Source organism: Vidua chalybeata, chromosome 6 (assembly GCF_026979565.1).
Source record: "Vidua chalybeata isolate OUT-0048 chromosome 6, bVidCha1 merged haplotype, whole genome shotgun sequence".
NCBI lineage: Eukaryota > Metazoa > Chordata > Aves > Passeriformes > Viduidae > Vidua > Vidua chalybeata.
Window position 1 is genome coordinate 31,027,904 of NC_071535.1, and position 16,988 is coordinate 31,044,891.

The 16,988-nt window shown below is 39.9% G+C and overlaps 1 protein-coding gene and 1 long non-coding RNA gene across 3 annotated transcripts in view; one reads left to right on the forward strand and one right to left on the reverse strand.

The window, feature by feature from the left end:
- The window catches only part of LOC128789817 (uncharacterized), a 42,923-nt gene extending 41,656 nt beyond the window's left edge, over positions 1-1,267 (reverse strand). Inside the window, exon 1 of the long non-coding RNA XR_008431533.1 lies at positions 1,182-1,267. This is a non-coding gene — a long non-coding RNA (uncharacterized LOC128789817). The remainder of the gene's footprint in view (positions 1-1,181) is intronic.
- Positions 165-16,988, forward strand: part of SPRED1 (sprouty related EVH1 domain containing 1) — a 58,915-nt gene continuing 42,091 nt past the window's right edge. Inside the window, exon 1 of one of the 2 annotated variants that reach the window (XM_053946046.1) lies at positions 165-1,340. In XM_053946046.1, the coding sequence (XP_053802021.1) occupies positions 1,312-1,340 (29 nt within the window). In that variant the 5' untranslated portion in view covers positions 165-1,311. Of the gene's footprint in view, positions 1,341-7,479; positions 7,529-16,988 lie in introns of those variants that run through there. The other variant, XM_053946047.1, reaches the window with a different exon arrangement.

Consider the following 16,988-nt stretch of genomic DNA (forward strand, 5'->3'; position numbering starts at 1 on the left):
GGGCCCGGGAGCGGCGGCCCCGCGCCCTCGGAGCAGGAAGGAGCGCGGCAGCGGGCAGCCCGCGTATCCCTCCGCGGCGCCGTGCGTGCGTGTGCGGCGGCGGCTCCCCGGGAAGCGCGTGAGGCAGCGCCAGGGGGAGGGAACTACTTTCAGGAAACTCGAGCGTCGGGCAGCGCCGGGCGCCGCGGGGAGGGCGGCGGCGAGAGCCCGTCCGGTGGCGGGCGCGGGTCAAGGGGATTACTTTCCTCCCCTCGCTCTTCCCTCCTCTCCCGCCTCCCTTTCCCCCGTGGTTATTTTGGATCAAGCTGTGGCGGCGGAAGGAGCCTGAAGTCAACGCTTCCGCCCAGTTTTCCTGTGTGGAGGAGGCGGGGGCGGCCGCGAGGAGCCGAGGCGGCGGCAGTGGCCGCTAATGGAGTTGTTGCCGGGGGGGAAGCGCCGCCGCTGAACTTCCCCGCGGGCTTTCTCCCTCCTCTCCCCCTCATCCTGCAGCCGGGGGCTCATCTCTAGCCCTGGGAGCTCTGCTCCCCCTCCCTCCCCGCGCCTCTCCTCACACAAACAGCCGTGACGCATCCTCGCTCTCCGCCGTCCCCCCCCTTCCCACCCCCAGGCTGGTTTAAAACGCCTCCCTCCCCCCGTCGCCAGCCTTCTCCTTCGGGCCGGCGCGTCCTCCCTCCGCAGTGCTCGGCGTCGCTTTGGAGGGGGTGGGAGATCCTCGCCGAGCCTCTCTGCCCCCCTTTCCCCCTTCCCTCCCCGCCTGCCCCGGCCTGTGGCGGCTCCGGTGTCTGGAGGAATTTCTGCCGCCGCCTGCCCCGGCTGTGCGCGGGCGGGCAGGGAGGGAGGCGGCCGAGCAGCAGCAGGAGGAGGAGAAGGAGGAGGAGGAGGAGGAGGGCAGCAGCGAAGGCGGCTGCAGCGGGAGATGAGCTGCAGCGGGAGGACGGTGCGGTGCAGCTTTTTGCGGCGGGGAGCCCTCCCTTGTCTCCACAACTCTATTCCCCTCTAACTGGGAGCAGCTCAATATTAGAAGATCCGTGAGTTTTGTTTCTGTTTGCTTCACCATCACCACCGTCATCATCGTCTCCAAAGACAGGGGAAATACGCTGCACCGCCGGACATCAGGATTTCGGGTTTCCAGGATAAAGACCGCTCTCCTATTCCTTCTCCGCCCCCCCTCCCTTACTCACCGCACGGCCCGTGCCCTGGCCGGGGGCGGCAGACCGGGGGTAACAATGGTGAAGTTTCTGGTGAGTTCTGGCTGCGCCCTGGCTGCGTCGGTGCTGCTCCGTGTGCCTGTCGGATCGTGGTGAGGAGAAAATGAGCGAAGAGACGGCGATTTCTAACGAGTAAGTGGCGGTGCTCCCCCTCCCCTGCGCCCCGGGATCGGAATGGGGATGGGGCTCGACGCGTCCCTTCGGCTCCGCGCCCCGCGGGGCCTTTGCCCGCGCACGTACGTGTGCTGTCCTCCCCCTGCGCGGACTGCGCATTTCTGCTCGCGTACATGGAAGCCCAGAAGCTCCCTCTTTGTGAAGGAGCTTGGTTTGGAAGGGCTACGAGCCGCCGGCCAGAAAAGCCTGATTTAGTTAAAGCCCGGTAGAAAACGGTGCAGGTAACGATGGTGTCTTGGAGGGGGAGGATAGGTCTGAAATGCCCAGAGAGGTGTCGGCACTTACTACCTCTGATAAAATCCTATTACTTGTAGATATTTCACATGGAAACTAGTGTGTGGGAGCTTCATCCTGCAGGAAACTGCTCCTGAATTTTAATTGGATGAGTCAGTCAGTGTAAATACAGTTTAAACCTACCCTAAAGCCCTTTTTTCCCTTTCTTTTTTCCCTTTCTTTTTTTATTTTTTTTCCTTTCTTTTAATGAGCGCTTGGGACTTTTTCCCCCTTCCCTTCACCCTCCCCACCCCCCTGAGAGGAAAGGGATAGTTCAAGGATCTCTTAAAATTTTTGCTGTGACTGGTTTGGAGGAAATCCAGAGGAGATTGTGTGTGTGTGCGCGGCTGTATTCTCCTGCATGTAATCAGTCTTTGAAATACATTTGGGTCGGAGGCGGTAAATGTTTGTTGGAAAACATCCGAGTTCTTTATGGCGTTGAACAAGGAATATAAAGTATTTTGAAACTTTTCTTGTGATCGGGAAGTTTAAAGTTGATTGCTGCGGTCTCCGAGCCGTAGCGTTACGATTTGCGATGTCGGTGTTTGCTCGGTCTGATTTTATGAATGATGCGGTGACGGCCGCGGCCATGGCGGTGGGGAGGGAGCGCTGCGCCCATTGTATCTGTAGGTAGCGGTGAGCGGCCGGGGAGCAGCCGAGCTGACAGGCAGGGTGCCGACGGGGCTCCTCCGGCAGGAAAGATGGATTTCCCATTTCACTGCCTTCTTCTGAGCAAAGCCTGCGCACCTTCCCCTGCGCTCCCCAAACGCGGCGTTCGGGTCCCCGGGGAGCGGCGCGGGCCGGGCCCCGCGGGGAGCGGAGCCCGGCGGGACGCGGGGCTCGGGCGCTGCCGCCCGCGGCGTTCAGCGGGCCGGGGAGAGCCGGGCCGGGGGCAGCCGCCGCGGCGCCCGCGGGGCCGGCAGCCGGGGCCGCCGCCGCCATGTTTCCTTTTTTTGTGAATCGCTCTCATTTGCATACCACAATCTCCATTCATAAAAAAAAAAAAAAAAAAAAAAAAAATGCGAAAAAGAATTGCTGTCACCACCGCTGACCTGCGGCGGAACCTGCCCTGCGGAGCGCACGAAGTGGCTGCTCCCGGGCTGCGGGCCGGCCCGCGGCCGGCGGCGGAAGGTCTCCAGGACCTGCTGTATTAATATGTACTGTTCACTGCTTGTTGACACAGTTATGTGGGAAATATCAGCTCGGGGAGGTGCTGGGAGCACGTGATCAGCTCCATTCATAAAATACCTGGCTGTCCATTCACAGTGCAGTACAGTGTCTGCATTCAGCAGCCTCGCAGATCAGACCTGCATGGGAAGGGAGAGGCAGCCAGGCCGGCAGGTTTATCGGAGAGGGCAGCAGAAAGAGAGCTTATGGCTGCGAGCATGGGAAGTCACTGTAAAGGGAGATGTGGAGGGACCAGAAAGGCTTATTTTTATGATTTATGTTTATCTTTTTCCTATAAAGGAGCATGAATTCAGAAGTACCTTCTCGCTGTATCATCTTACATTTAAACTAGGAAGAGTTTTATTCAGAAAATGTTGAAATATTTTCCCCTTCAGGAATACTGAGTCAAAAATAGAATACTGAAAATCGAATTCATTATTATGAATGTATTTTCAAGACAGTGTATTAATCCATTTGGAGTAACTTACATTTTATTGAACAGTACAGCCTTACATCTGCAAGAGATCAACATGGTGCAGAAGGAAGTCAGTCATACCTAATGAGGCATCTGAAAATGTTGCCTATTATACAGGTGACAGTGAAGACAACTAAATTGATAGAAATCAACATTGTGATTCATTTTTCCGTCTGTTTACTCCGAGAATTTTACAGCAGAATAACAATCGTCGTTTCTTCTTAACCTATGCCATGGCTAAAGAGACCTCTGAAATATCAGAATACTAGGAATGTTTTTAATATGGCGTAAATTGTTTAGAGGGCAGTGCATTACCTTTGAATTTAAATTTATTGAAAATTAAAAAAACCCACAGTGAAATTTACTGATGAAGGATCCCAAGAGCAGACAGTGTATTTTTTGATGCAATTGTTTTGTGGTTGCCAGTGTTAAAATGATGTTCATTGCTTATGAGTACAATTTTTCATTATCTTAACAAATTACACAGAGGTGATCCTTAATTATATATCCATGGGGTGGAGGAGGCTTGTTGTTAGTACAGCCTAAGAGAATACCTGAAATATTACAAATCTTTATTTAATAAAAGAAAGTTCATATACAGTATTTGCTTTGAGTTTACTCAGTGGTGCTATAGAAAAAAAATATGTTCTTATATTCCCTTACAAAGAACTATAAATGATGCTTTTTCTTAAAGAATAAATGTTTGGGGTTTTTTTGTTTTTTTTTGTTTTTTTACTTCGTGTATTTAAATATCAGAAATAAAATAAGAAAAATGTTTCTTGGTTGCTTTGCTTTTTTTGACAGCATTTTTGGTGCAGCAAGAGTCATAATTTCTCTCTGGCTGCTTTTGCATATAGCACAAGCGTGTCACTTCAAATGGCTGGGAAATATGATTGAAATGCTAGATAAACTGTTAGTGAAAATAAGAGATCTACAAATTGAAATTCATATATTAGAAGTTCACCATGTTTAATTTTATCAGTAGAATTGATGGCATCAATGGCCTTGAGTTCATTAACAGATCATATAAGAGTGAATACGGGTACTTTGCAATGCATTTTGTGTCATTGTAGCTACCAGAATATTCTGGTAATTGAGCATTATTCTTTGTTTATAAAACTTCATTTTACAGAGTCAGATATAAATATTTGTGGTGTCTGGAGTTTGACCTCAGTTAATAATAAATTCTCAGTGGTGGTAGGAAAGATTAATGAAGAAGCTACTATTAAGGACTACTACTATCATAGGTTTCTTCTCGATCATGAATATATGGAAGGCAGCCTTATACAATTCTGATTACTACAGATGAGTCTTCATTGGTGATTTTTACATTGTTCTTGTAAAGATGTTACTGAATTTGTCAGTTAGGTATTAGTTAAATGAAAGTATTTCTATACCTTCAGATAATTTTATTATTTTCTTCCTCAGTGATGTTTTTGCAGTCAGGGTGGTCAGCATCAACACAATATATTCCCAAAACCAATCAGTTTTTAAATGGGGGAATTAATAGAACTTTTGGACTCACGGGTCAATTTGCTACTCATGAAACTGAATATAATAATGTTAAAGGAGTCATGTCATTGAGCACTATACCAAATTCCTGTTTTGGTGGCAGGTTTTAATTGCTGTCTAGAAATGTGACTGAATTTCAGTGTTAGGGAAAACAGAATAGATGTTGTGCTGTGTAGTCCTCATTCCGTAGGGGTGAATGATGACAGGCTTAAGATGGAGTCGTAGTTGCTGCAATAGAAAAGTAGGAGCACTGCTTTACTGGCTTGTTTACTTTCCTCTGTATTGCAGGTGGCCGCTTTTTATTTCAGGGAATTCAGAGTTGTTTTTACATATTGTATTTCTTACAGATTCAGACTGTCACATGCTGACGGTTTTACCACATAACTATATGCATTTTCCTAGATAATTTAATTAAAGAGATTGTAGATTAAACACAGTATATTCTAATGCTGTGTGCTTAACAACCTCAGGTTATGATGCTATGAACATCCTCAAGTGTTGATTTGAAAAAGTAAAGGTGAACTAAATTTTTAAATAAGGTATTTATTAATGTCTTCCTTTAATATATATGAAAAGACTGTTTGTACTTCAAAATTGTATTAAATTTGTCTTACAAGCCCAGATACTGAAAGATGAGTGTGAAATTGTACCACAGAAAGTAATAATGCCTGTTAGTTTGGGTTTATTAGTTCTGGGAGGATTTTAACACTTTCCAGCAGGCTAAATTTCTTTCTGCAGTTTATATTGACTCTGAAATTCTTAATCTCTTAATGAAAGGAATTTGTAAATAGAACTATATGTTTTTTTAAAGGATAGGATTTTCTGACCCAATTGATTATATTAAATCATTGCAATTCTAATATACTTTCATTTGAGGGAAAGTCACTTATAGAGTCCTTGGGAGGCTTTTCCAGTCTTATGAACTGATTCTTGCTGTCTGTTTAGCTTTATGTTGTATGAGACTCTTTTGAAGGTGAAACTGAATTTGCATGTTACATAATCTCAGAGTCAGTTGGAGGGGGGGGATGGGTATTTTTACCTTTTTCTTTCAAAGAAAGGTTCACCCTAGCAACAGTCCTTGATTACTGTGATATTGCAGAAAAATGCTTTTGGATGTTTCACTGTAAGTGGAGCCAGCAGTAATATTTCAATTCAAGAATGCCGAGTGTTTCCCTTGTTTGTTCATTTAAAATGTAATGCTCTTGATGTGTTAAAGTAACTGTGCGGACATCAGCGTGATTTTTAAAAGAAAAGATGGTTCTTGAAAAGAATATATCTTGACAGGATCAGAAGTCACAGGATTAAAGCTGAGGGCAATCTTGGTGCATTTGGGAGAAAATGCTGGTAATTTTGTTTGTTATTTAGCCATTCTTGTGTATATGTGGAGAAATTGTGTGTATTTGTGGGATTACGATGAACACCAGAAGTAAAAAATACTCTTCAAAATATTAACACAAGTTTGAAAAGGAGACAAAGGAAATAATTTTGTCTTTTTTGGTTTTTACTCCGCTGATTCCAAACGAGTGACTATGATATGACATAGAGTGTATGTTGTCTTAAATGCTGTTGTTCAAATGTTAAATGTTTGCTTTCTCCCTTTTACTCTTCTTCCTCAGTTACATGTCACACGTTACTCTAAAGAATTTGAAAGATGTCTGGAAGTTGTCTTATTGTTCAGGATCCCAGTTTCCTTATGGCTGCTTTGAGAAGGAAATGTCTCTCTTTTTTTCCTTTCCATTCTGGTGTGCAACACTTCAGCAAGTAAATTTAAACTAGCAGTTTGCACAGTTATTGAATGTCTGGAATTGATTGCAAACAAAAATTTAATGTTCCCTAAAAATATAAAGTTTGTTCCTCCCTTCTCCCTTGAAAATATTCATACCTCTTTCTGAAAGCATTTTCCATTGTTTTGTATCTATTTAATTATGGGCAACCAATGTGCTACAAAGTTTCCAAATTAAAATTCAATAAGATATAAACGCATTTGCAACTTTTTTTATACTTTCTAATACTTCATTAGGTGTGTCTCCTATCTTCAGCAATGCTTATTTCTTGGTGAAAGGAAGAGGACTGAATGCTCTTGTGTATTGCCATATATTTCTAGACTTAAGACAATAGCAATATATACTTCTGTTGTGCTTGGTTTTTTGTACTCTGTAAGTGAAGTTTGGGGTTTTTTTTGTTAATTCTTAGACTATGCTCTAGTAAAATCTTTTGGCTGTCACTATTTCCTGTGGTTTTTCTCATTCATAAAATGATAACATTTTGTATATGGTAAAAAATTTTATGGCATGTCATACTAGCTTAAGCACAGCACCTCTCCTTCCTGAAAGTTGTAATAGGAATCAATCTATAAGACTGCTGTGATATTGAACAGCACTTACACTTATATAAAGTAACAGACATTTTAAGTGCATGTGTTTTCTAATCTTTTCAAGCTTATCTTTACAATAACGTTCATGCTGATATCTGTGGTATCAATTTTTTTTAAAATAGATATTAATTTGTCTATATTCATTGCTTTATTTTAATTTCTCTCCTACATAGGAACAAGAAAAGGAAGAAGATCCAAGCAACCTACAAGTCTTTAGATATGCTGAGGGACAAAAAATTTGCATTTAAGTGCTCTGAGTGCTAGAATTTGTTCATAAATGTGGTTCTGATTAAATAACAATTCACTTGCTACACACAGGCCCTAACTCCCAATGCTCCAATTAAGGTGGGGAAAACAGATTATGATACTATTATTATTATTACTATTATTAATTTTGTCCCAATATAATGACAGTAAATTAATCTATCTCTGAGAGGAAACTACTCACAAGCATTTTTCTCTGTAAGAACTCAATGTCATATGACAATAAATAATTCAAACAGGGAAAACAGGCCATAGAAACTTCATCAGTTAATGTGTTCCATTCTGCACTGCTATGTGGTACCAAACTTCCATTCAGAAGGAAACATTTATGTGTACACTATGCAAAAAATCACCAAATGTGTATAATTGAAACATCTAAACCATCTTAAAAATTAGGTGGTATGGCATCTGTTTCTTCTTTCCCTCCCCAGATGTATTCATTCCTGTGTCTTGACTACTGCTATTCATAATGGTTTAATTATGTAAAGAAGTCTAATTCTGCTGAAGCAAGTTTAACACTCACCTATTCAGAATGCCAGAAGGAATTCTGTGTCCCAAATGCTTGGCTTGAATGGTTTTGTGAGCCAGTTTTTGACCGGAATGGTTTGCAAGACCAGGTGTCATTAAAGTCTACGGAAGGGTTGGGGTATTTTCGAGTTTTTTTTTAAAAACTCCAGAAAACAGTAATAAATGAATAAGCTTTCTCCAAGATGATCTGACAGCTCTCAACAATCACTCTTTTTCTTTGACTCCTGCTGGTTAGTTGAGATACTGAAGTTTGTCAAAGCAAAAATGAAACTGATTTATTTCAGTTTTAAGTAAAGTCAAATGTTGTCAACAAGCATATATAACAACAAGAAGCATCAAAAATTTCATTAATGAAACAAGTAATTACTGAAGTCTAGTGCCAAGTTTATTAAAAATTGTTACTGAGACTGAGTGTCTTCTCTAAATAACCCCAGAACTGGTAAGATGTGGCTGTCAGTGAGGATTCCTGCCTGGCATTTTTATTCCTTCAGAAATTGTGCAGAACTGTTTTGGTAAAGTGGTCTAAACCTTGAGGGCAGAAGAGATTTCTCTCTCCTTAGCCTTTTTTGAAAGGGTACCCTTTTTTAAGGGTAGTGAAAGGTGGGAGTACAGTGCCTGCTCTGATTTAGGAATTTCTATGTAGCTTCTTAGAAACTTTCTAACCTCTCAGATGTGATAAAGTATTATGAGCCCTGGGTATTCCTTTCTGTGCATGGTGTGCTTATTCTGGATCCCAGTACAGCATGTCTTAATATGAGGCCTGTGATTGAGGCTGATATATGTTGAACCTTGAACAGGAATACATTTTTAAAAGATGTAAAGAAGCTAATTCAGGATTTAGAGATGAGATTAGTACATATAAAATGGGAAATCCTGAGGGTTTTGTTAATCTATGTATGGAGCTGACCTTATGTAACAAAGCTATATGTTTGTAAGCACTAGTTGTTGTTGATAATCACTGGTCTTTGCTTGCTTTAGGGCCAACAATAATTTGGAAGTTTTATAGTAGGATAGACTTCAGATAGCTATATTTGTGCCCTCTTCAGGGGGTAGTTAACTATCTCATTACAAGTTCCATTTGTGATTCAAATGATACTGATCTGTGCTACTGATGTATGACTGTGCTACTGATGATGCAAAAAACTTTTGGCATTGCTGTCTCTAATTTTAGATTTTTAAGAAAAAATTGCTGGTACCAATTGTACATAATGAGCGTGCCAGGGGAATGCAAAATTGTAAAATTAAATGTTTGAGAATTTTTGGGTTTGAGAACTGAGATTTTTTTGTGCAAATAAAATCCATGTGGCCAGGATGTATGAATTTTGATGATTTTGGTAATAAGACAGATACATAGCTGTAATCAGATTGCCTGGGTTCTGCTCTCAAACCTTCAATATTAGGAAATGGCCAATTTTCTTTTTTTTAAACCCCTTGCCTCATTTACTTCTCCTGTGCCAGAGAGGATGATTGTGTCTTCTGGTCATGCACAGGTGGTTCTGTGTAATTGAAGACTGTGTCTTAGTAAGTGTTAAAATTCTATAAATACTAATATTGAAAAATAAAACAGATTTGTTAGGGACTTTTTGTTTGATTTGTTTCTTGAGTCTGATTTTAGTTTTTAATCTGCAGATTTCAACTATGTGAGCATTTCAAATGTTGGTAATTGCATCGCTGTAATTGCATCCAGACTTGTAGCATGCTGTTTCTTACATTCTTTCTGCTAATGTGATTTTCTTAATCATTATCTGAAAGTTGGGGTTTTAGTGTTGGGGTTTTTTTCCCCACCAGTTCAGAACCTCTCTCTAGTTTTATGAGAATTTTATTTGAGCAAATAATACAATTGCTATGTTGAACTTTATTTTGGTTTGGTTCTTCTAAGGCAGTAATGGCATCTGATATGAGAAGTCATGCATGCTAGACACATGCATCACAATGTGGCAAATCACAGAGTGCCAGTGAGACTATTAACAATGTATGGGCTTATTTGCTGTGGAGCTACCCAATGTAAGGGATGCCATTAAGCCTGGGTTTTCTGTGGTGTCCCTCATGTATCCTATAGGAATGGTGTTATAGTTCGGGCCTGTAAGTGCAAGGTACTTGCTGCTCTCATTGACATGAAAATACCAGTTGCTTGTCATTTCTTAATGAGTAAAAAAAAAAAAAAGTATGTTTTCTATCTGGATCTTTTTTCTCTTTTGGGGGGTTGGGGTGGGTGGGGAAACTTGTAGGTAGACTGTGTTCATAAAATCTTTTACTGTGTTGTGCTTTGTGGTTCCCAAAGAAGTTAGTTTGTGTAAATCAAGCCATTATTAATTACACAGTTGTTTAAATGCATTAAGACCCATAAGTGTCTCTACAGAATCTTCTTCAGCTTCTACTTCTTTCAGGCTCCCAAAAAGTTTTTAATGGATGTGTAGCCACTGCTTGAACAGTCTTGTGATAATCTCTAGCACAGTACTTTCATGCTTTCTGTATTTGTACTGAACGAGGCTAGCTTAAAATATCTTATATTGTCTTAGGTGTATTCAACTTGACACATCCTCTAGAAGAGCCCCCATATGCACCTTAAAATGTATGTGCTTTGTTACTATGGTGATGCAGAAGAATCGTGCATGTTAACAACCCGTGTTAGGTAATGGAGGATTTGCAGAAATCAGTTAAGCATCTGCCTGGGGCATGGAAAACTGAGTCTGTGACCATACCTGCACCCCAGCCTCTTGGCTGCAGGAAGGCTGAGGGGATCTTGTTATGGGATTACCTGCTTCCCTGTTTTCAGGTTGTCTGAGGGGTGAAGATGACATTTCGGTAATGGTTTCAGAAGGTGAAGTAGTCTTCCCTTATCATATACTTTTAAGTATCTTCTATCATATACTTAGAGTGTTCCACATAGTGTAAATGAGATGCTTGGGCAAATGTGTGTTTGTCACTGACACAAACCTCATTTTTCTTTTCTTTAAACTACCTGGGCTGATGATGCATGAATTCACGAGCTTTCATTTCTCAGCTATGGCTGCCTGCAAATCCTGCACAAGGAGAACATGTCCACATTCATTCCCCTGAAGCAAAGTAGAAAACATGAGCTCTTTTTCATCTATTAGTTGAATTCTGGATGAAGAACAGGTCTATTCAAGGAAGCTATTCCAAAACACATGAATTTAGAGTGTTGTACATTAGTATCGTGTAATTTCCTGTAGAGGCCTTTTATTTTCCTTGTTCTGGAGTAAGTTGTGGTTAACTAGGGGAAAACTAGGGGAAAACTTTAGTTGGTTAATTAGAGGAGCTTTTTCAGGTTCTCCCTTCTTTCCTTCTTTGCTGTGCATTTTAAAAAGTATAGGTTTTTTGCATTAATTATTTTGTTTATTTTGTTTCTTTGTGGTTTTTTGTTTGTTTTTCATTTGATTGTTTTGTTACTGCTGAAAGTGATTTATCTTTTCCATGTTTTGAATGTACTGGTTTTGAAGTGTGTGGGTTTCTCACCATCCTCATAGATTTTGGCATGTTTTTAGTAGTTTTAGGAAGCATTTTTTTCTGAATATTTCTCTATTAGTGTTTTCATACAGGTTATCCTGAAAAGCTTGTCTGGAAAGTAAGCCACTGTTTAGTGTCTCTTGGAGATGTTTCACTGGTCCATTGAGCATCCTCACAGGTCTTAATACCAGGGTTTTACCCTTGAGCAATGCTAGCAAGAAGCTTGTCTTTTACCACTTTGGAACAATAAAAACATAACCCAAATAAAAACATGTGTTTCTTTTGCTGTAGAAGGAGAGAATGCTTCCCACAGGCTACAAGTTCATCTTCTTTTCATCAGTGAACGAAGACGACATTACAAAAATGTTGAAAATCAATGTTGAATCACTTCTCTGGTACAGAAAATTCAACTTTTTTGATATTTGCAAACAAATCTTTCTGAAGTAGAACTGCAGTTAGATGTGTAGCTCCTTTTCAGAACAAAACCAAAATGTATGGATTAGACTTGAGGAGTAACTAGAAATAATTTTACCAAGTCTGTTATTTCAGCTGGTGTTTTAGGCCTGAGGGTTCTTGGCAGATATAGGATTGGCTTTTCTACCATTTGGCAAATCTATACTGCTTGAGCTTGAGCTCCACAACTGAATCTCAGTGGATGAAGTAAGAGCTTCTAGTTAGTTTTAAGATCCTCATGCTCCTTTCAATATGAGCTTGGATCAACTTAGCATCCCAAATAAAGCATGATGATCCAAATCTCTGCTATGTACTTCAGTAAAAGATCATTTCAGTAGGGAAGTTGCAAGAGAGATCCTAATTGTATTTCACATGGCGAAGGAGGAAGGATCAAGTGACACTTCTCAAGGGCAAGAGTTATTTTGGTCAGCTTTTCTAAGATTGCTTCAGTTTGTTTTAGAGGCAATTACAGTCAGGTAGTGCAGAAACTGTAGTATCCTACAGGAGAAATTATTTGCTTTCTGCATTTTTTGTTTCTTCACGTATACCTATGTATTTTACAGTGTAGAAAACATAACTGTCAGTTACAGCATTAATGTCTGTGATGTAGGATGTATTTGGTGAGAGGATTTTTTTCAGTGTTGTTACTGCTTGGCTTCCCTTATGTTGTCTAAAGAATATAACAGTATATTTGATTCCTGTTGAATTCAGTCTTAATAGTTGAAATTAAAGATGCTGTTCAATCTTTTATCATTAACAAAAAAAAAAAAAATTGGTTGTATCACGTTTTCAGTAGGATATAATTTCCATTAGCTTTATTTACACTGGGAAATGGTGTTCTCCAAAGGAGTGGTCTTACTTTCCTCTGCAATGATGGTCAGGATATAATTTGGTCAGGATGTATTCTTGTTTGTCTTTTGGATTTGTCCTTTGTCAATAACAATGCTGGACAAAAAGTAGGAAAATCTTTGGTCTAACCTTTTCTTCATGCAATATTCCAGTAGGTCACAAGAAGCTCAGATCAATAGTTTTCACAATTTAAATAGCCAGCTACTATTTGTATTCCTTTCATTTCCATGACAGTGTGATGAGAAATTGCTGTAGCATCTGGCAGTGCTAGTAGGGAGGTTTATGTATTCCTTCTTTCTATCTCTTTTTGAAGTTTTGATTTTTCCTAATGATAAACTTAGGTTCATTAACCTTCAGTCTCTCAAGCTCCATTATGTACCATTTTCTTCACAAAGGAAAATGTGTGTGTGCTTTATTCATTCCAATATTAGACTTGCACTGCAGTTTCTCAGTCTTAGCTGCTACCAAGTGAGGTTCCAAGATCCACAGGAGTGAAGTTGAATTCAGTGTTAATCATATTCCTTGAGATTGCACAAAATTATTTATCTGTGGCTCTGAAGGGTCTTGAAGTTGCTGCTCCTTTGTAAAAATACACAGAAAAGGGTACTCACAAGCAGATCTTCATAAATCTATAGGTGTTTTTAAGAGATGTATGTAAATGCCCCCTCTCCCAAGCAGTATGAAGATTTGTAATGATATATCTGATATGTGCTATCAATGGGTTTGTTGTAAACGTTTCTGATATCCTACATTATTTGAAATACTTAACTCTTCAGGATAGGTTTAAAGGTTTGGTTTGGGTTTTTTTCAGACCCTTTCTGTTAGCCTATGAAATATTTCAGAATAAACTACAATTGTATAAGTACACAAGCAATTTAAAATAGGAATAAAAGAGAATTCCATTAATGCACTGTGTTTAATCAATACTGACAAATCCAGTTTCACTAAATACAAGAGTACTGGTGCTGTCATTTTGACACACAAAATAACATTGTCTCTATATAGTTAATAGTCCTCTCAAAGCAACTAAAGCAAATTTACAGTTGAAATCAGTTAATGAGAGAGAGTGGGAGTAGATTTATTTAAAATCTACTGAACTTAAATGCTCACTTGTTTGCTTTTTAATGGTAAAACAGATCTGTGGTTTGAAATGGTTTGGGGAAGTTGTGACAAGGCAGATGATGTTTCAGAACTGTTGAAAGACTACAGAGGGGTCAGCTACAGTTTCTCCTTTCTGAGAGATTGGAAATGTCTCTTTGAAAACGTCTGAGAAACTCGATAGACATTGAAGATGCTCAGAGATGCCATTCATATCTGGACAGTATTCCAAGAGCATCACAAATGAATAATGATTTACTACTTTATTTTGTTATTTTAACTTCTTAATGCTGCTGTTACCTGAAGATTATCATGCTTTACATAAAAACATAAGAGTTTCCATAGAGGATCTGGCAAAAATTTTTGTTGACATCCTTTCTCTGACTTTTCCATTTGCTATGGAACTTGGTTAAATTCCAAATGCATCTGTTTCCTCATCAGGAGGTTTGAGCTGAAATATTTTATTTCTTTCCGGATTCTTTGGTGGGAAACTTAACCATGTGGTTGTTTGGTAGGGCTTCATTTGACCTTAGCAGAAAGTTAGGTTTGGGTGGTTTATCTGTTCCTAATTGAAGTGTTGTGTTTTTCAGTTCAAGAGAACTGAAATTGCTATGCCAGCTTATGGAGTTTTAATCTTTTGATATAACTGGCTGTTCATGCTTGATGGTAGAACCTGGAATTAGTCTTATCTAAATGAAGTATTTCAGTATGTGTGTATTACATGGATATTTCTTTTCTTGAAACCATTTGTCTCACAAGAACCATGTCAATAAGGTGTTGAGGGAAAATAGTAAGCATGATGTTCTAGGGAAGAACTTAGCAATTCAGGTTTTTTAAGAAATTCATTGAATTTATAGTCACGTCAGTGTCAACTGCCTTCTTTCTGATGTTAAGGTGGTATTTTAGCAGAGAAAGGGATTGGGAGGTGCTGGTGCTCTTGGGTTTTGTCCTTGAGCAAGAACCTCATGAAGTAGGAGGGAGATTGCCTTTGTTGCTTTCATTCAGTCAAGGTTCATTCATTAATGCTTGGAAACCGGGTGGGTTTCTTGTTTGCTTTGTTGGGTTTTCTATGTGGTTTTTGGTTGGTTGGGGTTTTTTTTAAGATGCTGCTTTACACTAGATACAATTGAGGCACAAACAAAGAATTTATTGATTACAGGTTAGGTACTTCAAAATTTGCCTGTGTTTCACTTAACTGTAGATGTGTCATTTTTGTACACAAAACAAAATATGCTTAATGGAAATCAATTGAATTCAAGGAAATTCTAACTGGTTATTTGGGCCAAGGCGATACTGACTGCAAATGTGAACTCATATGGATTTGAGAGAGCTGCTGAGTGTTTTAAATTACATTTTTTGTGTTGTTGAACTAGAGTTAAATTATACCAGGTCTGGTTTTGTTGCATGCAACACTTCCTCAACTGTAAAATCTTTTTCGAAGGTGGTATTAGAGAGATGAAAGTATGAAATGAAAATAAGGGCAGGAGCATGGAAGGGCAAAAGTAAAGCTGCTGTAAGGGCTACCTATGTCTGCAAAATATAGTAATTCCTTTCCCCTAATTAGAGCTGGACCTTCTGCCAAGACAGGTCTGCTGTTCCAGCTGGGGCTTGCAGTAGGTGATATATACCATTCTTTTAATTCTCAGTGGCATTGATGGAACCTGTAGCTACTTTTCTTTGCCCCTGACTATCCTTGTTAGAAGTTGAAATGGAAGGCAATAGAGGTAGTATGACAATGCTGAAAGAAAAAAAAAAATATTGACAAGGACAGAAATCTGGGGCCTAGTTTTAGGTATGCATCTAGAAATCAATTAGGCAAACTGCTGGCATTAAATTTCTAAAATTATTTCAGATGCCTGTCTTGCTATTTGAAAACTCTCGCTGTAGCAGATTTTTAAGGTTTTTCATTGAAGTATATAGTACAGTGAACATTAGAGTCCTTTATTAAGACTGCTTCTCCTTTTGAATTACTGCCCTGTTGCCCAGTGCATTGAGTTCTGGAAAAATACCTAGTAAACTCCACAGCCTAATTCATGTTCTGTTTGGCAGTGTTGGAAGCTATAGATAGTTTGTCTAAGAATTGCTTCCAGTCCTACCAGTGGTATCCATGGCACTAGTAAGAAAGCATTTTTAGGCAATTTTTATCGGCTTTACTTGTTAGCTTTCTTGATACTTTAAAAGAATGCCCAAACACTATTCTAAAACTTTAAAGAAAATGCAAAGAGAAGTTTAAATGGCTCTGTGGGCTATACAGCTGCCACTCTTTATATGAAGAATGACAGGCTTCACCAGAATGTCTGGCTCTTAAAGCAGGAGACCATGATGCTGAAACACATTAGAGCAACGTTATTTATATTCTGCCAAAAGCAATTATCTTGCAAGACTTATAAATATGTGTGAACTTATATGTGTGTGATAAACTCTACAGACTTCCACAGAGATCTGTAGGTCTACTCAGAGTGATATATTTAAATTTTTGCAGGACTGAAGCCCAAGTGTTTGCATAAAAAGATGTTTCTAGTTGCAGACATATGCTGATTATTCAGTAGTGTGGCAGGAGTGTTTGGGATTGGCCTGCTATGATTAGGATTGTTAGTGTGTCGAGCTAAAGAGTTTTATATTTAATAGTATTTGATAAGAGTTGTTTAAAGAAACCTGTCTGGATCCACTGGTATTTCTTTTCAGCAACAACTTCTAAGCTCCCAAGAGCTCTTATCTATCCAAGTACCCTATTTTTAATTTCTGTGAATCCTTTACTTTTTTTTACTATGAAGATGTATTACTCCTTAAAAATACCTTCAGTTAGCTACTTCAGGCCCTAAAACTGGCTTTATTTTATGCTGTGTCTTTTTGTCACCCTGTGACAGAAAATGAGCTCCACTGTTTGAGAGGAAAGGCCTGTACTTTGGATCTTGGCTACCAAATAGAGCAGCTTTTCTCTTCACCCCACAGCTGTTGTTAATGTTTCATTCTGCAACTGCTAGAGGATGGGCAAGTAACCATCCTCATACGAGACAAAAATATAACTCCATTAGTCAGCTGGCGTGGGTTGTTGAAGCAAAAATGCAGGCAGTATTTTCTCCTGATGGAGAAAAATCCATCACATCCTATTAAAGTTGCCATTAGCTGACTATGGGCAATGTAC